Below are 25,560 nucleotides of genomic sequence, written 5' to 3' on the forward strand. Positions count from 1 at the left end.
TTGCCCAAAACTTTTATTTTTTAAACTTGTTTTATAGAGGAAGAGAAAATGGTTATTATATTGATTTTCTTTATGACAGATGAACCAGGTAAAGGTAGGCGATGGGTCAATGTGGTTTTATTTCAATATTTACTAGAGTTTTAAATATAATCACATAAAAAAACAGACATTTCAAAAAGTGCAAAATATTAGAAAGCTAATCAATGCTATTAATCTTTCCATGCAAACAAATCTCTTTTGCTAAGCAATACCAATTCTGCAGTTGGGAATATGTATAAAATGATACTCTATCAGAGTTTAAAAATAGGCTTGGTCAACAGATTGCACATGATACAACTGAAATAGTGCAAATGATATACCACTAAATAAAGGATTTAAATCGAGCTTATTACCCATGTAATATACAACCATGATAATACCACAGAAAAGAAACATTTCTTAGCAGTGGTTTATCTAGCTATCCAGAGTTATGCTGTTCATCTTTGGTTACAAGGACTCACTCTTGCTTATCATTTGGTTACTCCTAAATAGTACCAATTCTGGCTAAATATGAAAAGTAAACTTAAATTTGAAAACAACTTGACAAAAGCTTTCCCTTTAATATATATTGAATGCTACTTAATTCTCAGTAACCCTTCAAACTCAATTTATGTAGTAAAGAAAATATTCCACATATCTGAAACTTTTTAGTGGTTTAGTCAGCAATTGTCGATAATCAGACAGACAAGGAAAGGCCAGGCTCTGACCTATACCCCAACCTTACTTCTACCATCTCTAAGTAAGAATTAACCTTCCCTTTTCTCTCCAGAAAGGGATGGCTTAAGTGAATGTTAAATGCCAGTGCTTTGGACACCATGATACATTTACAAAAAACATAAAAAACAACACAGCTTGCCTGGCTATGCCTCACTATAAACAATGGGCTGTGGAATCTGAGAGGAGTGTATCACAAAGAAAACTGCAAAGACAAAAACAAACTGACCAATGAAAAACAAAATAACCTCTAGCACAGTGGTGAGCCGATGCCTTGGAAAAAAATTAGTCTATATTCACCCACCTTCTTCAAGGTACATCTCACTTTGTATGTTCAGACACTGACTCTTCAATAGCTGTTCCTTGGCCCCTGCAGGCATATGTTTTTCTTTCAGAATAAGAAAAATTTCCCCTCAGCCAAACCTACCTGCTCAACCAACAATGCCTATGCCATGAGCCTTTTAAATAAGCATTCTGGATTGTGGGTACCTGAGAAGGCAATGATGTTTACAAAGTGTTTTTAAAGAGGACACACAATGCTACCATCACCCAAGTGGATGTGGCAGGTGACTTACATAAATTCTATTTCACCATAAATGCACCAGTCTGTCAAGGCTGTGCAATTTCAGGTTTGTCAGCCTTTATAGCTTCACCTTCAATTAAAGAACAAAAGTTAAGTCAGATATTCATCTAGTCTCCCAATATGAAGTATGATATCAAAGGGCAGGTGTAGGAGATATAACATCTTCGATTTATAAAGATGCATGTAATGTGAACTAAATGGTCCACTTTAGACTCTCAGAGAAGCTCAAATGGCTGTAAAAACAATAAACAGCAACAGTGATTCATAGCAACAAATCTGTCAGTCAGCTGTAGAGCATAAACTATACTTATTTTAAGCTACATTTTAGACTTCATATAGGACTTGTAAGAAAGATAGCCCAAAAGATTTTGACTGCCTGACACTTTTTTCCATATCCACTTAGCCTTCAAATGCAGAGACCACTAATGAGAGATAAGTGTACCCCAAATGCCTTCTGAATTTCAAGTCTATTTCCAAACTAGAACATTTCCTAGAAAAAAATTCTACCAACCTAAAACATATCAAACTCAAAACAGAATTTATACCATCTCATGTAATAAGCAAAAAAGTAGGATACCTATATACTATCATCAAAGAATTAAAGGAGCAAACCACCCCCATCTATGAAATAAAAACGGCAAGTGCTTATATGAACCCAGTAGTAATAATAGGGTGTCTTCCCTTTGCTTTCCACTCACTTTCAAAATGGAAGATTATCTTCCAACGACCCCAATGGTAAGGGGCAACCAACATGCAAGAAGTGATGCAGCTGAAGAGGAAAACTGCAGCAACAAACCAGGTGGATTTTCTGGGGAAGGACCCCTCAATGTCTGTCTAGGGGAGAGAGGGGGAAAGAGGTCACCATGCAGTCACAACTAGAAGGCACCCAGGGAGAATGCCACCTTTCTGCTTACATATTTAAAAAGCCAAGTAATTTAAATCTAAAGATGGGCCATTTGTAATTTAAATTGTAACTGTTGCTGTGGTAACTCTTAGATAATCAAAACCATTAAGCTTCTGAGTTTAGATCCTAACAGTGACAAATGTTATTGGACCATATCACTAGCAACACACACACACACCTTTCTCTAAGTTGGCTATTGCACTTTTTCCCCGTGAATTTTAACCAGAGTCCCTCTAAAAATGAATAACCTAGATCTTGGTGACAGGCAACAGAAAAATATAAGGAGACTGAGGCTCCATAGTGCCTTATAACATGTTAATATGTAGGAACTATGCTGCATATATGTCATTGAAAAACTTACAGTAAGCAGCCGGCCATAGATGATTCATTTTTACTGTAAAGGCTGATCAAGGAAAATACCCTGGGTTTGGTAGATTTCTTTGAGGACCAGTAATACTGTATCTTCAGACTCCCTGTAAAGAGAAAAATGTATGTTGTAAAAGAAAAAAAAGAGCTAACATTTGTACTAGATGCAATTGTCAGTAGTTTGGAAGGTAACCTTCTAACAAATCTAGCATTATACTCAGTAACATAAAAAAGCTAGTAGTAAATGACTTAAGAACAGTTCCCTTTCCATAGAACTCATTCTTGGGACAATATGGAAGAGCCGTCCAGTTGCTCACCTTAATTTTTTAAATGTTATTTACTTTTTTAAAAAAGATAATACAATCATGTGGTTCAACATTCAAGATATGTAAGGGTATAATAATGAGGTCCCCCTCCCACCTGTTTCTTAACCACTAGTTCCCATCTTCTGAGAAGCAATGTTATCAATTTCTCATGCATCTTCCAGATAATACTGTGTGTGTGTATAAGCAATTACTTATATCTACGTTCTGAAAGAAACTTTATTATTAAAATAACATTCAAGTCCTGATCAAGATGGTGGAGTATGTAAGCAATGTGCTCACCTCCTCCCACAACCACAACAAATTACAACTAAATTATAGAACCATCAACCTGGAGAACCACCTGAAGGCTAGCTGGACAAAACTATAACTAGGGATATAATGAAGGGGCCAAGTCAAGAGTGAATGTCAACTGTAATTGAAAAAAATTTTTTTATATTTTTTTAAATAAAAAATAACATTCACGAAGGATTGCCTTAAGGATATGTGGCTCAAACATCTGTGGTTCAAATTTTGAGTCATGAATCTATTTGAGGATCTAATGAAACCTATGGCTATTTCCCCAGAAAACATCACATATACATATACACTGAAAATTATAAACAGATTTCATTGGATTCAACTTTTTCTATCCTTCACAAACTCCATACACAGACCTCAGGTTTAGAAACTCCTATGCCAACAAGGGGGGCTTAGCTAAACGAGATATTAAAATGGTGTGATCCTGGTGCATAAGAAAAAAATGGACCAATAGAAAAGAACAGGAAATTCAGATGTCCTAAATATACATAGATATTCAATATAACAAAGTCAGAATCTCAAATCTCTTAACCGTGTTGTAACAACTAGGTAACCATCTAGAAAACTCCCTGGATCAATCTACATCTTATTAGGACCAATCTGAAGTGAATCAAAGATTTACATGTAAAAATGAAACTGTAAAATATCAGAATAAACTGTGGTGAGGAATTCTTAGGAAAATAAGAAAGGTCTAAGTATTATACAAATTCCAGAAACCAAAAAGGAAAAAACAAATTGGACTATATAAAAATAAAAATTTTCTACTTAGCAAAATCTAGTGTATGCAATGTCAAAGACAAACTGAGGAAAAGGTATTTGCAACTCATATTGCAAACTAATTAATAAAAAAAAATCGACATTTCAATGTAAAAGAGAATAAAGGGTACAGGTAACTCCCAGAAAAGGAAGTAAAAATGGTCCTTAAATGTATATCAAGATGCTTCAACCTTATTCATAATAGGAGGAATGCATTTTTTTCTTTTTAGTAAAAGGCAAAAGATTCCGTATGAAGAGAAACAGGAGCACAGGAGGATTGCAATTTAAAACTATAGTGTGCATGACACATACACTGAAAACTACAAAACATTGTTGAGGGAAATTAAAGAAGACCTGAGAGATATCATGTTTGTGGATCAGAAGGCTCAGTATTATTAAGATGTCAATTCTCCACAAATTGATCTATAGATAAAATGCAATCACAACATCCCAGAAAGTTTTTTTTGGGTTGAAATTAACAAGCTCATTCTAAAAGAAACCTCTATGGCCATGCAAAGAACCTACAATAGCTAAAATAACTGAATAAGAATAAAGGTGGAGAACACAATATCTGATTTCCAGACTTACAAGACTACAGTAATCAAGACTTTTATTGTCTTAAAGATGGACAATTAGTTAAATAGAACAAAATTGAGCCAAGGCAATTTAATGGTTTTTCCATCTGGATAAACTTTTCAACAAATGTTGCCAGAACAACTGGATAGCCATATGCAAAACAATGAACCTTGATCCTTACCTCACCTCATATTTAAAAATTAACTCAATCAAAATGGATCATGGACCTAAATGTAAAGCTAAAACTATACAACTTCTAGAACACAGGAGAGATCTTGAGGACTTTGGATATGTCAAAGATTTCTTAAATATGTCAAAGAAGCACAAACAGGACTTCATCAAAATCAAAAACTTTGGCACTTCAAAACATGCTGCGAGAAAAATGAAAACCAAACCACATCCTGAGAATAAAACATATCTGAAAAAGACTAGTAACTATAGAAAGAACTCTTGCAATTTAATAAGATAATCCAATTTTTTAAATGGGGAAAAGATTTGAACAGACATTTCACCAAAGATGTATGGATAGCAAATACATGAAAATATGCTCAATATCATTAATCATCAGGCAAATGCAAATTAAATGAGGTACCATTACAACCCATTTAAAAAGGCTAAGAGATAAATCATAAACCAATCATATCAAGTGTTGTCGAGGATACAGAGCAACTGGAACTCTCAAACACTGCTGATGGTAATGGAAATTGCTGGCAGAAAAACAGTTTGGCAATTCCTTTTAAAAATATTCTTACCAGCCATTCTACTCCTAGATAGTTACTGAAGAGAAATTAAAGAACATGTTCATAAAAAGTCTTGTACATAAATGTTCACAGCAGTTTTGTAATAGCCCAAAACTGGAAGCAACTCAAATGTCCATCAACAGGTAAATGGATAAACCAATCGTGGTACATTCATACACTGGAATATCACTCAGCAATAAAAAGGAAGGAACTACTGATACATACAATATGGATGAATGAAAGAAGCCATACAAAAGAGTATATAGTATGATACCATTTATATAAGTCATGTGTAAACTAATCTATACTGATAGAAGCAGATCAGTGGTTCCCTGGAGACTGTGAAACAATTAGACTCCAAAAAACAACACTTACCAGTAGCATAGATGGCTTTGTAAAGCAAATAAATACTCATTAAAACTTTCAATGGGCTTCTCCTGTAGCACATAGTCAATGCGCTGGCCTCCATTCAGCATTCCTACATTGATGGGTGGGACTTCTTTAACTGCCACAGAGGTCTCTTCTGTGTTAATATCTGGATATGGAGGAACGATAAGAACCTAAAAGCTTCCAGCCCTCCAAGTTGTCCCTACTTCCCCTCAGACTCCAAGTTTACCATAAGATGAGCTACTCTCTATACAGGAAGCTCTCTCCCATCTTCCCACTCTCAATCTCCTTAAAGCTTCTCCTTAAGTCACATTGATTTTGTATGCTTCTCTTGACACTTTTTCTCAGAAATAATGTTTTTCCATAATTTGTGGCTATTAGATGATAGAAAAGGCTAGCAGAGCCGAAGGAACATTAGCACTCATAGTATTAGTCCTATACAGTTATAAGGGCAAAGTAAGAAGTCCCTGGGAGAATAAGAACTATACACTATGGAGTCCTTATCTGGCCTGATGTAGGAAAATCAATGTGTAGTGTCACTGACCACTAGGTTTCTCTGAACTTGATTCAGGTTCTGCTTCAGTTTCCTCTGCAGTTTCTGAAGCTTGTAAAGCAGGGTATTGAGCTCTGGTGAAAGACTTCCAGGCCATCCGCAGTGAACCTAGCAAGTTGTTCTTAAGGTCCATACTCATCCTGGTTAAGCCCTCTCTCAGTTCTGAAACACATATGAATAAAGAACATTACATGGTTTACAATGAGTTTAGGCTCCAACACAGCTAAACAAAGTGAATGAAGTCCAGTCAGTTTGCACTGACCAGAAGGTCTGGAATTAACAAGTTCTGTATTCAGTCTTACCTAAGTGCATCCGCTTCCTGCCTTTATGATGTGGGATCAGCATTGGCTCAAATTCCACTCCTGGAACTACCATTGGTTCAATCCTATAGGCCACAGGATCAAACTGCATAGGAAAAACAATAGCTACATATACCTCTGCTGAAGAAAAGTAGTCTGAGGAACTGTATATCAGGCAAGAATAATTGTAAGCTTATTTTTAAAAAATGTACAGTTCTGCACCATCGATTCCAGGTAAGTTATCTCATTACTACAGAACAGTATATTAAAAAGTAAATCAACACAATAGAAAATCATATGCTCTTTATCAATAAACCCTAATATTCAGGTAAAAAAAACCACAAGAGCTGTCCATTGCTTACAGGGTGATAAATATTGAAGAAACCTTTGCAAGTTGGAAATTTGTAGTTGGGATCAATTCTTTTTAGTCCTCGGACGGTGAGGAACATTCCAATGGGAGATCCAAAGGCAAAGAATATTTCTGGTTTATAGATGAGCCGGGGGTATTTTACAGACACCTGCAAGGAGAAAACAAAAGCATCTCTCATTAACGAAAGTTACTTCTGTTCCTATATACAAGTGGCAGGCACTAAAATGACCAAAAAGAGTTAGTATTGTTACCTGCCCAATGCCAACATCCAGATAGTCATTATTTCCAGTACCGTCAGAACTACTGCAGAAATCTGATTCTTTGGGGATATTAGACACATTTACCCCTGAATCTGATTGCAGAGTTGGTCTATTAATACCCTAAAGAATAAAAAACAGTTCTGTGGAGCTGCTATGTAGTAAAAATATTCAAACGATTACATGGTTTTCTACTGGTTTGAAAAGATACTTGGGGAAAGTTTTGAAACGATAGTCAATAATTCCAGGAAGAGTCTCAGAAAACAAGATAAAGTATCTAACTTCATGATAAAAAAACAAAAGTTGCCTTAAATTATGAACTGATAGCCCTACATGTTCTAAAATGATAAAAGCTGTACACAGCCATTTGGGCAGCAGTTGAAACTTCAGGCAACCATCATAAGAGGAAACAACAGTGGAGCATTGTGGAAAAGAATGTTGAGAACTCCTAAGGAATTTAATGAAGTGCTATACTTTTCTAATTAAAGCAAGTAGAATGTCTCTGTGGTTATAGAAAGTGATGCAAATACTGGGCCTTAAATAATAACTAAGCAACTTGCTAAAAAGTTGGAAAATAACTACTAAGAATTGGAAAAGAATTCAGTAGCCAACAAACTAAATGTACAAGTAGTGCTACAACATGGATAAACATTGAGTACATTACGCTAAGTGAAAGAAGCCAATTATAATAGGCCACATATCATGATTCCCTATCATAAAATGTCCAAAATAAAAAAATCCATACGAAAATAGGTCAGTGGTTCACAGGAGGGAGAAATGAGGAACAAGGGGTGTGGTGTTTCTTTTTGGATATTAGAAATGTTCTAGAGTTAGACAGTAGTCATGGTTACGTAACTCTAAATATACTAAAAACCACTGAATTGTATACTTTAAAGGGAGAATTTTGTGGTATGTGATGTATATTTTATTTCAATAAAGCAGTTATAAAAAAATGGAATGGTAGGAGTCCAGGGGAGATTAAGACTTCTGAAGCTAATAACATTTTTAAGATATTAATAAACATGTTTAATTTTTAAAGAGAGCCAAAGATCAATTAACAAAATTGCTTAGTTCCCTAAACACCTCATAAAGCACAAGGATACAAGGATGTCAAAAAGTATTTAATACTATAAGCTATATTCAGCACATACCATTGAAATTTTTCTGGTCCTAAAGTAGTTTAATATCTTCCTTCTTGGTCCTAAGGGAACTCCCATTTCCTGAAGATCTTTGTCTGTACATAAAGCCTAAGCACAGAAAATCAAATTATCTTTCTTATTTCTAGGCAAAATAAAACCAATTAAATGTCCTGTTCTCTGAGAAAAATAAGGTGTAAGCACTCTGTTGTTCTTTGCTTTATATTACTAGGGCTCCCTAGTGGTACATTATTAATAACTTAGAGAAAAAGAGTAGTTTATACTCTTTAAACATAAAAGAGGCTAAAGAAAAATAAAAAGTATCAATACTACAATATCAATGCTATAGTAATATAGGTAACGCTGTATTGTAAAAAAAAAAAAAAAACCTACAGAGCTAGGTATTAACTTCCAGTAAGAACATACAGCAAACGCAGAGCATTTAACAGACTAACAGTTCAGCTGAAGCACTACTCATCTGATTAGGGAAGTCTTCCTTCACACTCCCAGATTAGGTGAGTTCATCCTAATATCGTTCTTATACCACTGTGTACTTTTCCTACTTAGAACTTATCACAACTGTGATTATGTGTTTGATTATTTAATGTATGTCTTTTCAGGTAAACTATAAACACTTCGAGGTTAGGAATCATTATCTGTCTTATTCACCACTCTATCTTCAGTACTTGGTATAGTATGCCTGATCATAGTAAGCATTTACTAAACACCTACTGAATGAATGTTATCGCGAACCTGAAAAAAAATACAACAAAAGTGGCAAAAAAAAAAAAAAAAAAAAAGCGAGTATCAAAAGTAAAGCTCTTGAAAGTAAAACAGAAAATAAGAATTGGAATAGTTAGTGGTCATTTATTCTTGTTATCGTGTTTTCTGAGCTGTGCTGTTTTTTAGTCTTTTGCTCTATTGCTATATGTTTATCAATGTGGCTCCTCTGAACTTTGAACTCCCACAAAGCAAAGATCATTTGATATGATGAGAAACACATAAATGCTAAAGAACATTACTAATGATAAGTGTTTATGGCTAAAATGCTTCTAAAGGGCAGGCTCTTAGTAAGCAGTATGATGAAGATAAGCAATAAAAATACTGAAAATGGTATAGCATAGAATTTTAAAAGATTTTTACCAGAGCTTCCTTATCTACTTTCTCCTTCTCAAAGATACTAAAGAATTCAGAGAGTTGAAGTTTCTTCAGATCTTCCTCTAGCGTTGGTGTGTCTCCTTGATCCTTAACGATATTTGGCAAGTCCTAAAAATTAAATTGTAAAGCTCATATTCTCTAAATTTATTTAGATTGTCTTTTATTTATGCTATTTTGCAATAAAGAAATGTACTCTATATGATTTGCACATAGAGATGTATCTTTAAAGACTAAATGAACTGTAATTTATAGAAAATATAAATTAAGAGGTATTGATCTCTAAGTTTTTGCAACTTCAGCTGAAAATGTTTTTAAATAAATGAATGAGTGAATGAATGATTATCAAAGTATTCTTCATTAACAAAACATTTACTGAGTTCTTAATAGAAAAACAGTGTTTAAGATGTAAAACAATCTCAAACAAAAAGCCCCTCCCCTGGAAGAACTCATAGTCCAACAGGAGAAATAGGACACTTAAGTAAAAAGAAAAAATACAAGACAGTATTGCACAATAGAAAAGTATTCATAGGACTTTGTTTTACTAAAAGATGTTTAAGCATCAAGTCCTTCCACTCCTTTCAAACAAAACTTCTATAAATTATATCAATTTACATCCAATTCATTCATTTCATCATATGCAACCTCCATTTCAGCTCAAAGATTTTATAATTCTAATAACAGACCAGTAGTGCATATTTATAATGGAAAATATGATACCTATATTTATTTAGAATGTGGCAAATACTTGTAGAAGCATATTACTATCTTGCTTCTATCATCCAAGAATGACATAATTACAAGTCTATTAAACATAAATGTAATGTTATAAGACTAAACTAAGCAAAAAACAAAAAATAAGTCTAATGCCTAAAAATCCTTACTAAGAAAAATTAAAAGAGAACCTATCTGAACATCTAAATTACCTTTTCACTGTCAATATCCCCCAAAGAATCTTTCTGATTTGTTAGGATATCAAACAATATAAGCGAACCTATAAGTAAAACAGAAGAAGGGACAATTTCTAAGCATTAACACTAAATAGCTGTTGTCTTATGTAAGAGTAATAACCCAATTACCCATGTAGCAAAATCTACAAAGCAGGGAGTCTTTCCAATCCACCACCACCCTTTCAACCCCTTCCAAACCCTCTGAATTTGATACTGATAAAAGACACTGTACTTCAAAAACAGGTGTCCTAAAAATGTAACAGTTCTCTCTAGTTACAGAGAATTCATTTGTTACCTAAACTATGACCAGCAATGGATACACCCCCTTTGAAATCAGGGTTCCTCTGCAGAAAAAGTGTATATATTCTGTTCATTTCAGAAGCAACTGTGTCCACAATAGTCTGACAGTAGGTGGGGCTATTGTAGAAGAAGACATCCAGAATTGTGTCATTGGTGAAGTGTCTTAAGCGGTTAATGCTAGGCAGGGTTATTCGCTGCAGATCTCTGAAAAAAGGAAAGATATTTTAAGCAGAAAACTTAAATACATTCCATAATCTCATCTAAGTTATTATCTAGTTTAGCCTCCAAGCTTTGACTTTAGATATTTAAAGATACAAGAGGCAACTATCAATTTATAGGAAATATGGAAGACAGAAAGATATGTTTAATGAAGCCAAAGGGATGTAATCAACAAAATTCAGAGTGTAAGAAGCTCTATAACACAAACAACTCAGTTTCTTCAATACATAAATTACAAGAAAATAAGAGATGGAAAGGTAATCAAGAGATCAAAAGAGACTTAAGACATACCAACTTTTGCAATTTATGAACCTAATTTGGATCTAAATTTAAAATGTGTATAGTGTGCATTCATGTTTGTGTATGTATATGTATGTATGCATATATATAAATAATGGCATTAGACAAGTGGAAATTTGAACTCTTGTATTTGCTGACATTAAGAACTTTTTAGGTGTCATAATGGTGTTATAGTTATATTTTATTAAAAGTCCTTTAAGATATACAAGCTGAAACACAGATGAAATGATATATCTGATTTGATTCAAAAATAGTATGGTGGAGGGATGGGCAGTAGACAGGGGTGTGACAATAGGGATGGGTCAGGACTGGCCATGTGCTGAGGCTTGTTGTGGGTGGGTAATCGTAATCAGTACATGAGGGTTCATTATATATGCTACTTTTGTGTACAGAATTCTCTATAATAAAAAGCTTTTTAAAAAGACAAAAGATACAAGAGAAGTTTTCTAGCTTTCTCAACATTAAAGTTTTTTGATCGCAAGTCAAATGGTAAATGGAATCAGCTCTCAATGCAGAATTTCTAAAAGCTGAAAGAACATAAGATTGCCATATGCCAAGGCAAACAGAACTCATATCTTGCAAAGGAAAACCATACTGACATTGTCTAAATCAACTTCCAGTTAAAACTTTTTCAAAATTCCCAGAAAGATTCCTCAAAGAATCAACAGTTTCTGTAGTTTAGAGAAGGCTAGGTGACCTTAGTCACCTCTGAGCATGAGCTTAAATATGAAAGAATGTGAATTCAATACCTATTAAAAGGAACACCACAATGGCACATGTGGCACATGGAATATGCTCAAATCGTAGAGCAGCATTAAGAACTGAGAAACAGAATCAAGAAAGCAATTTCCAAGACCAGCATGGAAATAATGCTGACTACGTCCTTTATCTTCCAGAGAAGCACTTCCGAGTTCTATCCTAGAACTATATTATGAACACACTTCTTTCTGGAGAACCCATAGCTGAATATTCTTTATATAAGGCAGGCTTCTCTGACATCACCATAAAATTTACAAACAAAACTATTGGGCCTGTAATTTAAGAAAGCCATCACTTAAAAGTTGTTGTACCATTATACCTCAAGTTATAAATGCTAATAATTTGGGGATTTTCCTTTTTTACCAAATTTGGACAAATATCTAAATATGATCACAAAAGGAACAACAAAATACTGTGTATATCTTGAGGTAGGTAGGCTTTTGACACCTAAAAATGGAAATGCTTATACACTATAGGAAGAAAGCGATATTTGGTTTTAATGCTAAAGAAATAATAAAGATGTCACCGTAAATACTAATGAGCCAGTAAAACATACTAGAAGAAAATATACACAGCTTTTTATTCCTAACCTGGACTACTTAAACCAAAGGATTAGTTAGCATTTCATAATTTATCTCTAAGAAAAAGACATAAATACAAAAAAAGTTTTGCTGAACAAAATTTTAAATATATAATCAGCTATAGCAGAAATGTCCTTAAGCATATCAATGATCAGATAATATATTGCAATCACAGTTAACAGCTCAAAGATATATGGTATTACTCACACATCCACACCAGTAGAATGCAAAGGGCTGTGCCAATTCACTGGAAGAAATTCTACCCTTCCAATCTGCTGATTTTCTTGGGCTTTCTTAAAATGCGTTTGTAGCAGATTCAATGAAACACTGCGAAAATCATTAACTGAAAAAGAAAATTAATTTATGTCTCAATAGTGAAGCAATGAATTTGCAGAATTAAGATGCAACCGATCACATAATTATACTCTTATCTACGTTTGCTTAGAACATGTATTTACTTGAGTCAAAAAACAGCAAAGTGTTATTCAGAAAAATTATCATTGCATATAAGAAAAGCTGTTCCTTTAATACAGAACCTGCTTTTACTACATAAAACATTTCATTAAAGTAAAAGCTAACTTCAAAACTTCTATGTTGAGGGATAGAGGGAAGATGGCGGACTAGGTAAAAGCAGGGTTCGTCTCCTCCCAGGACCGCATTGAAATTACACCCAAACTATAAAATAACCAACGTGGAAAATTACCTGAAGTCCAGCCAATCATAACACCTACATCTGATAACATAAAGGAGCTATATCGAAGCTGGTAGGAGGGGCGAAGCTGTGAATCGGGCTAGAGCTGCACAGGTGGTAAAGTTCGCCAAGGGTAAGAGGGGAGGCGGGGAGAACAAGGCTACAGAGGCTCTCCTGAGGGAGATGGGGGTCCTGGTCTCATCTAGGGGCTCTCCAGCATAGGGTCCCAGCCCAGGGAAGAAGAGATTCCAATAATTTTGACTGTAGAAACTGAAGGGGATTCCGACCATCTAAGTGAGACGGAAGGCGAATGAACCCCTAGAAGTTCCCTTGAAGGACCCGTGCAAAGGTTTTCTGACCTGTGGACTCTCACCCTGGATGCCAGCAGTGGGTCAGAGGCTCACACAGGATTCATTCTGAAAAGGCATCCATTGCCTGGTGTCTGAACGAGGGCTGGAAAGGCAGCCACCATTGTGCCTTAGTCTGGTCCCCCTACCAGGCAAACTACAGACCTCACCAGCTTGACTGTGCAGACCCCTCCCAAAGGGCCATTGGGAACCTCTGGTCTGAGAGCTGCATTTCTAATCCCAGAAACAGCAGTCAGCTGCTGTGAGCCACATTTCAGAGATAGGGTCAGGCAGATCGCTGCTGCCAACACAAACTTGGGCAGATATCGGGGACCTTTGGGCTAGTCTCAGACAGCAGCTGGTCTTGCTGTGAGCTGGGTCTTCTTCAGGAACTCACAACAGTTACCAAATTTGCAGCAAGACTGAGGCTGAATTGATTTGACTGCCATTGTCTCTCTGAGACCTCACCCCACCCTACCTAAAATTGCCCTAGGGGCCCCACTGACAGTGAACTTCCACAGCCCTGCCCTTCCCCTCCCCTGATCTTCTAATCTACACAGGAAACAAACTTTGGCTGGCACAGGGTGGGCACTGAACCGAAATCAACGGCAGGCAGACCTTTGCTGACTTCAAGAGTTGCAATATTGTGTCCAGGGAACACAGGGGTCTGTGGAAGCCCCCCTGACAGCAGGTCTCACTGTGATCTGTGTCTCACTGCGATCTGTGTCTCACTGCGATCTGTGTCTACAGCAGGAACGCCCAGGCACAGAAGTTGCAGTAAAACTAAGGCTGTACTGGCAGAACGGACCTTGTCTCCTGAGATCCCGCTTCACCCAAGCCACAAAGTGCCTGCAGCCCATTGACAGGCAGCCTCTTGTGCCCTGCTTGGCTCTGGGGTTGAGCAGTTAGAGCAAGCAACAGATCTTGGCTAGCACAGTGAGCGCATTTCAAAAAAAACAGTTGTGGACAGACCACTGCTGCCTGTGTGAGCTGCGATATCTCTTAAGAGGATTGCAGGGGTCTGTATTGGCCTGACAGCCCTTGACTCTCTGAGCTTCTGCCTCATCCAGTACACAAAGTGCCCACTGCATATTGATAGGCAGCTGCCCCTGCTCTGGAGTAGCACATTTAAGCCCGGGGTAGGCAGCAGTTGACCTTGCTACGAGTGGAAACTTGTACAGCGAGTCAGAGAGACAGCAAAGGCATGTAAATTGACACTGCAGTGGCAGGGGGAAATTTACTCACTAGACCCAGGAGACTCCCAGGGTCCCTGTGCCACCCCACACACATATCACCCAGAGGCTCATCCAGTTTCAGAGACTTACGAGCAGCTGATAGGCAGTATCAGGGCTTGAGGAGCACTGGTCCCTCTGCTAAAATGCCATAGGTCAGGGACAGGGGATAACTGAGTGCTGCCTACAGAGGTATCTCTTCCACTTACCTATAGATCCAGCATAGACAACCATCAGCGGATTGCTTTGTAGTTCTCACCAGGTAGCCCTGAGCAATCAAAAGCAGCGGCTTACCTTGGCCTATGGGGGAGCCCCTCCCATGGGGGCACAAAACCAACACATCTGGAGGCTGGCACCAGACCACAACGGAGCAACTCTTGACTAGCTCCAGTAGGGATACACATACAAGGTGGTTGCAACAAGTACACTAGCCTGTTAGGGCAAATCCCACTCAGTGGAGTCAGCCCCGACACAACAACTCTTATCCTGAGGGTTCAGCCAATTCACACAATTAGTCAGCCTGAACATTAATCCCAGCAACTGATCTACTAACAACAATAAAGGCTTGGTGACATCAGAAGATCACACATAACCCACACAAAGGTCACATCCAGAGCTCCTGGCACAAGGGATCAGGGAGAGTGTGCCACGGGGGCACGCAAGACACTTTCCACATTAGGCCATCTGGCCAAGGCTGAGAGACGAAACAAATATTCTTGACACATAGAAACAAACACAGAGAGGCTAATAAAATGAGAAAACAAAGAAACATGCCATGAATGAAACAACAAGAGAAAACGCCAGAAAATAAACTAAATGAAATGGAGACAAGCAACCTACCAGAGACAGAGTTCAGAATAACATTTATAAGGATGCTCAATGAACTTATGGGGAGAATGGATGAGCACAATGAGAACCTCAACAGAGATAGTAAGCATTAAAAAGGACATAGAAACCATAAAAAAAAAAATAGAAAGAAGTGAGGAATACAATAATTGAAATGAAGAATACACTAGAAGAATTCAACAGTAGACTGGACATCATACTCAATAGGGAAAGGCTAAAAGCATTTTCCTTAAGATCAGGAACAAGACAAGGATGCCCACTTTCACCACTCCTCTTCAACATTGTATTGGAAGTCTTAGCCATAATATGGAAAATTCCATGTTATTAATAAAAATTACAATCCATCTATTAACCTTTTCATCTACTTATATATTCTTCATTCACTCGATTATTCTTTCAAGAAATGCTATTGATTTCCTTCAATGTTCCTTGCACTTATCAGACATTGGAATATAGCAGTGAACAAGGTAAAATTTCTGTGTTCATAGAGTTTCAATTTTAAGGTGAGAAACAGATAATAAAAAAAATCTGTATATAGTACTTCAGATATTGCTAAGTATTATGAAGTCAAATAAAGCAGGATAACAGGATAGGGAATAAGGGTGATTGCTAATTTAAATAGCTTGGTTGGCAAATTTTTTCAGAAAGGTAACATTGGATGAGAAACCTAAAGATAAGTAAGAGATGAAGTCATAGCACATCAATGAGAAGTTCTAGGCAGATAGAACAGTTAAGTAAAATTTCCTGAGGCAGGAGTATGCTTGGTTTGCTCTAGGAATAGCAAGACCGCCAGCGAGGAGTAGGCAAAGAATAGTTATAGATGGAAGGAGTGGCTAATGATTAGATCAGAAATCAGTGGTGGACAGTGGGAAGAAAGGTGATATAGATAGGTGTTTTTAGGCCATGACAAATATTTTGAGTGTTAGTCTTAAAGAAATAAAGAGTTTTTTAGCTTCTTAAGTAAATAGTGCTGGGAAAATTGGAAAGTCACATGCAAAGGAATGAAACTAGACTGCTATCTATCACCATACACCAAAATTAACTCAAAATGAATCAAAGACCTGAATATAAAATCTGAAACAACAAATTGCATAGAAGAAAACATAAGTACTAAATTCAGGATCTTGGACTTAGAGAGAATTTTATGCATTTGACCTCAAAGGCAAGGGAAGTAAAAGCAAAAATAAATATATGAGACTTTATCTAACTAAAAAGTTTCTGCATAGCAAAAGAAACCATCAGCAAGGCAAAGAAGTAACCATCTGAATGGGAGAATATATTTGCAAACAACGCCTCCAAAATATATAAAGAACTCATACAACTCAACAATGAAAAAAAGAAGTCTAATAAAAAAAATGGGCAGAGGACTTGAATTGACTTGAATTTTCCCAAGAAGACATACAAATGGCCAACAGACATATGAAAAGATCCTTTAACTTCACTAGCTATTAGGGAAATGCAAATTAAAACCACAATGAGATATCACCTCATACCTGTCAGAATGTCTATCACCAATAAATCAAAAAACAGCAAGTGTTGGCGAAGATGCGGAGAAAAGGGAATCCTCATACATTGTTTGTGGGATTGCAAACTGGTACAGCCGCTATGGAAAACAGTCTGGAGGTGCCTCAAAAAATTAAAAATAGATAATTTGCCCCAGCAATTGCACTTCTGGGTATTTATCCAAATAAAACCAAAACAATAATTCATAAAGATCCATGCACTCCAATATTCATGGCAGCACAATTTACAATAGCCAAGATATGGAAGCAACCTAAATGCCCATCAACAGATGACTGGATAAAGAAATGATGGTTTATATATACAATATTACTCAGCCATTAAAAAAAATGAAATCCTACCATTTGCAACAACGTGGATGGACCTAGAGGTTATTATGCTGAGTGAAATAAGTCAGACAGAGAAAGATAAATACCATATGATTTCACTTATATGTGGAAACTAAGGAAAAGAACAAATTAATCACAAACAGACTCACAAAAATAGTGGTCAATTTGGTGACAGAGGGGAGGGGGTTTGGGGGGCTAGGAGAATGGGGTGAAGAATTAAAGTACAAATTAATAGTTGGGCATGAGGATGGGGAGCACAGCACAGGGAATGCAGTTAGCATTAATATGATGGATAAGTGGAGGGCCAGGAGAGGGAGGGAGCAATTGGGGAAATCGTTTTATGAACAATATAGATGTCTAACCAATGTACTGTATACTTGAAACTAATTTAAATAAATAAATTTATTTTAAAAAAAAACAAAAAACCTGTGTCATGGGAACTGTTTCAATTTAAAAAACGAAAAGGAAAAATATCACATAACTATGTCAGTTGGCTTTCCAGTAGTCAGATTCCTAGTCTAACTTTCTGGTTCTTATAAACAACAACTATCCAATATTTTAGATTAAGAAAAAGTACACTGCTGTTTGAAATTCATATTACATCAATCTTAACCTTCTAAGAACATTTATGCATAGAAGCATTAGCCAGTAGGGTAAGACTCCCAAATTGGGACAATTAGACTTTGAATACTATCAAGTTTTAGGATATTACTTTTCAAGATCAAGTTATACTAATGACCTAAATATTCAAATTAGAATATCAAGAGGTTTATCACAGTATGAATTACAAATATAACTGAAGCTTCTGTTATTCATTAAACTATATCATCTTTATGGTCCTTTTAAATTTGTAATGTGTAGACACAGGACCATCATCTCATAAAAACAATTTTATAAGGATTAAGGGTTGTTCACTCAAGAATTATTAGCTAAGAGTATAAACTATTAGCCTAAGGAATTTACTAGTACTTTAGGTCTAAGCTGGGAAGCTTTTCTACCTTGCCATCTGCCTTTAGCTCTCCAAATCTTATTATGCAGCTAAGACAACAGTCTAAAGACAACGCTTTAACTCAGCTCACAGGAGCACTCATATTCCCTTTAAATGATCTTTGCAAACCTACCACATTGTACAATGCTGCGAAAGCGGAGATCACAAGCTGGTCCAATCCCATGGACTACAAAAACCAAGTGGTCTATTTGTAAAGGTTCCCCTATAAATGAAATTAAAAAGAAAAATTATTCTAAATATCTAGTCATGTATTCTAAAATCAAACACAATGAATAGGTTATAAAGATAGGCAAGTTAAAATATAAGCAGATAATTTAAAGGACACAAAATAATCCTATATATAACTACTGAGTAAAAAAACAGTGATTTTCCTTTGTTTCTAATTTACCTTAAAAAAGTCTGTGAAAAAGTTTTTTAGGTTTTTTTAAACTTTTCACTTTGAAATAACTTCAACCTTTAAAGAAAACTTGAAAGAATAGTACAGAAACTCTCATGTACTTTTTACAGATTCGACACTTTAACATTTATCACATTTGCTTTATTATTCTCTTTTTTTTTTCTCTCCCTCTCTCTTTATGTATATTTGTATATATACACATTTATTTTTCTGAATCATTTGGGAGCAGGTTACATATACCATCAGCTTGCACACATCATACATCCCTCTTTAAACCTTTAATATTTTAATGTGTATTTCCTAAGAATATTCTCTTTCTTATATAACCACAGTGCAGTTATCGAATTCAGGCAATTTCAATTATAAAATAAAAAAATTATAAAATAATTTTATATAACAGTCCATTTTTTATCAATTGTACCAATAACATCACGTATGTATTTGAAGCCTAAAATTTTTAAACCCATCTTTTTAAATTATAGTTAAGTCTAAGACTTTGTCCAAGAGACATACCTCCTCTGCACGATAAAAAGGAATTTCATAATCCAGTTAAATATATTATAAAACCAACCATAAATGATCCTAGCTAGATAGCAATGGATAACCATCAAGGTCCTACTGAAAAATAATTTCCCTAGCTGAAAATCTTCAACAGGAATTACCAGGACTAAATTTCTAATCAAATAGGTAGAATCACACTTCTTAGAATGAGGACTAAATCAGTTCATCTGTACTGAGTGAATTCCTGATTAGTACTACCAAATTTTACCCATCTCACCACATATACTCAGCAACTTTAAATTATAGTAATCTTTAAAAAAGATTTTTGTATCTATTAAGATTCTTAATAGATGAAGTGATGCTGACCTTAACTCAGAATAAACTCATGTGATTAAAGATCGTTTATAAGCCAAGAGGTAATCCAAATCCATAGAAAAAGGTCACAATTTAAGTCATAAACTAATAAGTATATCAGAAGAAATTAATGATTAATCTTACCACAATGAATGTCAACAGAGATGTTCTCAACCCCTCTCTTCACTGTTCTTGGTCGACCTTGCTCAGTGGGTGTTGAACCCCATTCATCCGACCCCGCAACTGGCTGGTAATGCACCATAAGCTTAAATAGAAAAAATCAGAGCAATAAAGATATTCTACATTAAAGACATCTATATTTATACAATCTGAGGGGCAGGAGCATATCTTTCAAAACATAGTACATAGTTAAATCTCAACTAGAGTTTTGATATGCAACTCTTACAGCTTGAAATGAGAACCCTGAAAATACAGTAGGCTAATACTGTACACTTTAAAATTCTTATAATTTTATTGGTCAATTATACCTCAATAAAGCTAAAAAAAATATATCAGGCTAACAGACTTTCAGCAATACCCTATACATGTAAGACATGCCACATAATGTATCAGTGATATTCTTAATCTACAGTGGCATAATTTTCCCTAAGAAAATTCTTTTGTTTTAACTGAAAATAAAAATAGTGGCTACAAGTTTTAAGCATCATAATTGTGAACATAATATAAAAATTCCCAAAGGTTACCCAAAATAGAATCCCTAGGAAAGAGAAACAAATTAAGTTCTCCTCGGTAATGCAATTAACCTTTAATCCAAACATGAGGGAAGGGCTTTTAATTTGCTTTACCTTTGGATTGTGTAATATAATAATTTCTCTGTTGGGAGACTCCAGTTTCTTTTTCCATTCATCCAGAGTTACAGCAAGCATGTAAGTTTCCTTAAAAGGAAACACATTTCATTATATTTCCCTTATAGCTTTTCTATTAAAACTTTTTCATAAGAATACTGCTAGATAAACAATTACAATAAGAATATCCTACTCCAATTTATCAATTTTATTTTAAAATTCTTTTAAATTATGACAGATAATAGTATAGGACAAATTTTAAAAAATCATTCCTACTTCTATCAGCTAGACGGGTGATAAATGTTCACATTATGATATATTGCTTTCAATAATAATTAATGTATATTTTCCATAAAATTAGGAATGTATTACATATATAGCTTTTCATCTTGATTTGTGAAGTTTATTTTAAAATACAATAGATAATAGTTCAAGACTAAGAAAAAATTCATTCCTAATTTCATCATCTAGACTAGAGATAATCATTGTTCACATATTGATATTTCTTTCAATAATATTAACGTCTTACTCCAATTTAAAGAAAGCAAATTTCACATTGTTTTCAGAGCAAGAAAAATAAAAGGCAAAAAATAATCCTGTGGTCATAGTTGAAATATTAACAATGATCACCATTAGAGGAAAACATTTTAAATTTAAAAGCATAACTGTTTCCATAGTATATTTTAAAATCTGAAAACAAAACTACTTTATCCTGAAACTAACTTGCAAAAATAAATGCTATAATCTGTGATGCAGACAGAACCAAACTTTTTCTGGAAAATTCACAAAATAAGTCACAAGAGAAAGAAAAGATTATTAAATAAGAAAAAAATGAAGAAAAAGTATAAAAAACGGTTAAAGGAATACCTCTAATACTTGGCTGAAGCTCTCCGGGTAGGGAACATACTTATTATCTTTGTCTCCCTTGTAAAACCAGGTACATCGTCTTACTTCTGATGCTAGCTCATCCCAGTATACTGCATACCGCATTCTCTCCCCTAAGTGAACATCATATCTGCCCCCATCGGTGGGAACAACTCTCCCATTACAATCTTTTCCTATTAAGTATTGAAAAGAGGAAAAGAAGTATACATATCAAAATAAACCTCCTAAAACACAATTTTGAGTTATACTGTAAATAATGTTATGAAACATATGAGTGAATAGTTTCTACTGTGCTAAACAGTAAACAAAATGGAATTTAATTATCTTTTTTTCACTAACTACAAAGTGTCAAAACCATTTCTGGTTTTAATAAAACACTAAAAAAATAATACCGAAACACTATTTTGTTCTTTTTCTGAGGAAAGACAGTAGTGTCCCTTTAAAAAAAAAAGTTTAAAGAAAAGTACATAAGAAGGCTTTTCTGAATTTTTTGCTTGAGGAATCAAAAAGTAAATTAATGACCATGACTGCATTGATGATAAAGTACTAACTACCATCATGTCCCATAAAGAAAAACAAGAGACAAGTTGAAGAGAATTCATTCTTTTGCAATGTGAATGTGACACCATTTCCCCCACTCTTTATAAACGAAACTGAAACATAAGCTAGAACTTAAAAAATATTATTGGATAACCACGCAGAAATTATAATAGGTACTGTTTTCAAAATACAGACCAAATTCTTAAATGTTATAAATTGGCTGGGTAGTAATAGAGCTTATATATAAAAATGCTAAGAGGGATGACTAGAAAAAATCTAAAATTTATTTTTAATAGCACTCACTATAAAGACAAGGACTAATTGTATTACAGTTTGAGAGAGATGACAGTAAGTCTTTGTCTACCACCACTTATCATTTTCATCTTACCAGAGCCATATGCCTCTTCCAGCAGCTGTGAATCCTCTGAATTGAAAGGAATCCATGTCTCCTTAGAATCTATTATCTTACAATAAAACCAATGAGGAGAAACTGGTTCATACAAACTGCTAGTATCCATGTCTATTAGCTCAAAGGAACTACATGAGTTTGGTGATGGGGTTGGATCTGAGTGAGGCAACTGTTCCTGGTGTGATTCCACTGATGACATTTCGCTCTCTAAAAGACAAAAGAAAACTATCAGAAAAAAATATTTTCTTTCTATTAACAGTGTAATTGTTGACACACACACAACTGCAAAAACAACAACGATCCAAGGGGACTAACAGCTAGATTTTGGTGGAGGAGGAGAGGGCTTTAAACAAAAATGCTTCCTGTAGTCATATGCCCACTTTGTACTGATCTCCCAATTCTCTCAGAAAACCGCATGGTTTTAATTAGACAACAAACAGGTTATAAAACAAACCAAGAAACACAAAAAGCACACGTTCAAAAACTTGATTGCAACAAAACACTTTAACCCAATTTCCAATCTAAGTCTAGTGCCAAAGACAAAAAATTTACTCCATCTTAATAACACCTAGGTTTTAGGCTCCAGACTCCTATTATTACACATTTACATGATTATTGGAATATTTCTGTTGATTCCTGAAGTGTGCTTAAAATGAGAAATGTGGTAAATTCTGAAAACACGAATCCTTGCTTAGGGGCCACTGTGCGCACTTTCGCAACCACTGGTACCGTCCACGTCTCTGGTAAAAAGTAACAAGTGATCTCAAAAGCCTCCTTCCCTCAAAGACGACTGGAACCTGTGTTTCTCTCCCTTCAGCAGTAAAACCTAACCCTGCATACGTCAAAAGTCTACTCAAGCTCCTCCGAGGGAAGTGAGCACGATTACCCGTATCGCAGCAGTGAGCGCAGCGGGATGGCAAACACCTGGTCTTTTTCTGAGCGAATGCTCTCCAGGCTTCCAGCCACTTTATCCTAGCAGAAATTTACCTCAGTCACCGTGGAGTGTCCTTTCTCCCTTACGACCCCCGGCCTCCTGCAGCTCTGATGTGGGACCTCAGAACTCAAGGACTTGTCTCCTCCCGCCTCCAGCCACCAAGGAAACAAGGTAATTTGGGGCACAGTCGATGCAAAGAGGGGCCCGAGCTGCTTCCATGGAACCGAAGTCACCCCCACCTCACTGGGGCTGGTTCTCCCATCACCCCCATTCACTGTCTCCCGCATCGCGTTCTTCTCCACCCCTGGCATCTCCATCCCGCAGTGCCTCCAACCCGCAGCCCAGTTGGGCCTCACTCGGTCCAGCCGCCCAACCCAACACACCGTCACGGACTCACTTGACAGCCCCGCTGCCTTTCACGCTCTCCTGCCCTCGCTGAGAGGAGCACGACATGTCCCAGCGGCGGCCTTTACCCCGAGCCCAGGCGGGGCGGAGCAGGGCGGAGCCTGCGGCTCCGCCAGGCTCGCGCCCAACACTGGGCTCCACCGCGCTCCCAGCGGGTGAGCAGCAGGCCAGGCTGCCAAGAGCAGAGGCGAGGAGTTTTGGACCGCGGCGCGAAAGCGACGGGTGAGGAGAGAAGGGCCGCAGGGAGACTACCAGGAAGTGTCGCGAGAGACGGAGGGAATCGCGCGAGATGTGCCTCTTCCCTGCGGGCAGGGAGCGGGAGTGCTGGACTTGTGGGTGGTACGTGCGGCGTGTCCTCCACTCCGAGCCAGCGCACGGTATGAGGCTGGAGGTCTTTAAAAGGCAAGAATGAGGAAGAAGAGATCACAGCCGTAAGAGCATGGAGAATGTCAGTCAGAAAGGAGGAAAGCCCAGCCTCACTTAAAAGATGAAAAAACGGGCCTCCTGACCCGCTGGTACTCTGGCTAACCCTAACCCTACCAAAATGCCAGGGATGGTGTGGGAACCCATGGGAGATGCTGGGATGCCACGCCCCTGGTGAAAAATAGGATGATAGGATGCTATCAGCAGCTGTGTCTCTCCAGACCTCCACTTCTGGGTGCTTAGGAGAATGGATACAACTGTCATTGGCAAGGGGAAAAAAAGTGGGCTTTGCCCACTCATCCTTTCGTTTATTATAGGATTTAGAGCCTGACAAAAAGATATCTCTAAAAAATGTATAGGTGAGCTTGACAGGATTTAAAAGCTGCGAGGGAGGCTGGAGATGAGATATTTTCGTCCGAACAAGATGACATAACTGAGGTGAAAAGTTTAAACGAATTTCCCACAGTCATGAAGCTGAATAGCAGCCTTGCCCAGCTCTCCTGAGTATTGTTTTCTGGAGGACCTCAATTCTTTTGGGGGAAATAACTGAATAATAAGATACTTTCCTATTTTCTAACTAGATTACAAGGCAAGGGTTTAGGGAATGTTTTTCAGTTTTATTTCTTCAGAAACCGAGAAAAAGGAAGCCGAAAGGGAATTTTTATAAAATTAATTTTCCCATAGGTTAACCACCATACACAAATATTCACAAGTTTATACCTTCTCCTCAAATTTATGACACCTAAATAAATTTTATTCTCTTCAGAGGATGAAGAAAGCCAAGACTGTGTCCCCTTCTCTAGGATCTTGTCAGATGATTAGTTAATATCATAGACTATAATAGTAACTAGTCATTTCTGAGTCTGCGTTCTAGGTACAGGTGTAAGCATTTTACAAGTATAATCCTATTTAGTCCTCACAGCAACCTGATGAAGTAGGTACTATAGTCAATCCTATTTGCAGAGGTAAAATGACTCACTCAAAGCCATACTACCAGCAAACAGAACCGAAATTATAAAAGTCTGTCTTCAGAGCCTGCACCTAAGTAACTCACCTGAAATCTGAGTCAGTTAAGTGACAAAACTGGAGCTTCAATTTTAGTTTTCTATCTCCAAGTGACAGAACTGGAACTTCAATTTAGGTCTTCTATCCCCAAGTCCCACTGAAGCCTCTATACCAGCTGTTCTGTTATTTGTTTCAGAATGCACTTATAATCTATTGAGGACCCTAAAGAGTATTGTTTATGTAGGTCGTATCTATCACTATTTACTAGAAATTAAAACAGAATTTTAAATGTTTAATAAGTCATTTAAGAATACAGTAAACAATTTCATGTAAATATTTTTATAGAAAAATAACTTTTC

At 36.5% G+C, this 25,560-nt stretch overlaps 1 protein-coding gene across 5 annotated transcripts in view; it reads right to left on the minus strand.

Moving 5' to 3' along the window:
- Window positions 1–95: 95 nt before the first annotated feature.
- The window catches only part of DDHD2 (DDHD domain containing 2), a 65,163-nt gene continuing 39,698 nt past the window's right edge, over window positions 96–25,560 (minus strand). The window contains exons 1-18 of one of the 5 annotated variants that reach the window (XM_025049900.1): window positions 23,752–24,047; window positions 22,414–22,641; window positions 21,468–21,658; window positions 20,601–20,690; window positions 19,939–20,059; window positions 18,655–18,744; window positions 12,775–12,910; window positions 10,704–10,912; window positions 10,385–10,452; window positions 9,447–9,569; window positions 8,319–8,414; window positions 7,162–7,290; window positions 6,903–7,058; window positions 6,544–6,646; window positions 6,233–6,403; window positions 5,677–5,836; window positions 2,602–2,713; window positions 96–2,170 (exon numbers count right to left, since the gene is read on the minus strand). In XM_025049900.1, coding sequence (XP_024905668.1) covers window positions 2,632–2,713; window positions 5,677–5,836; window positions 6,233–6,403; window positions 6,544–6,646; window positions 6,903–7,058; window positions 7,162–7,290; window positions 8,319–8,414; window positions 9,447–9,569; window positions 10,385–10,452; window positions 10,704–10,912; window positions 12,775–12,910; window positions 18,655–18,744; window positions 19,939–20,059; window positions 20,601–20,690; window positions 21,468–21,658; window positions 22,414–22,633 — 2,145 coding nt within the window. In that variant the 5' untranslated portion in view covers window positions 22,634–22,641; window positions 23,752–24,047 and the 3' untranslated portion in view covers window positions 96–2,170; window positions 2,602–2,631. Of the gene's footprint in view, window positions 2,171–2,601; window positions 2,714–5,676; window positions 5,837–6,232; window positions 6,404–6,543; window positions 6,647–6,902; window positions 7,059–7,161; window positions 7,291–8,318; window positions 8,415–9,446; window positions 9,570–10,384; window positions 10,453–10,703; window positions 10,913–12,774; window positions 12,911–18,654; window positions 18,745–19,938; window positions 20,060–20,600; window positions 20,691–21,467; window positions 21,659–22,413; window positions 22,642–23,751; window positions 24,048–25,560 lie in introns of those variants that run through there. The other 4 variants (XM_006916304.3, XM_015592881.2, XM_015592880.2 and 1 more) reach the window with 4 other exon arrangements.

The sequence above is a fragment of the Pteropus alecto genome, unplaced genomic scaffold (genome assembly GCF_000325575.1).
Source record: "Pteropus alecto unplaced genomic scaffold, ASM32557v1 scaffold24, whole genome shotgun sequence".
Classification (NCBI taxonomy): Eukaryota; Metazoa; Chordata; class Mammalia; order Chiroptera; family Pteropodidae; genus Pteropus; species Pteropus alecto.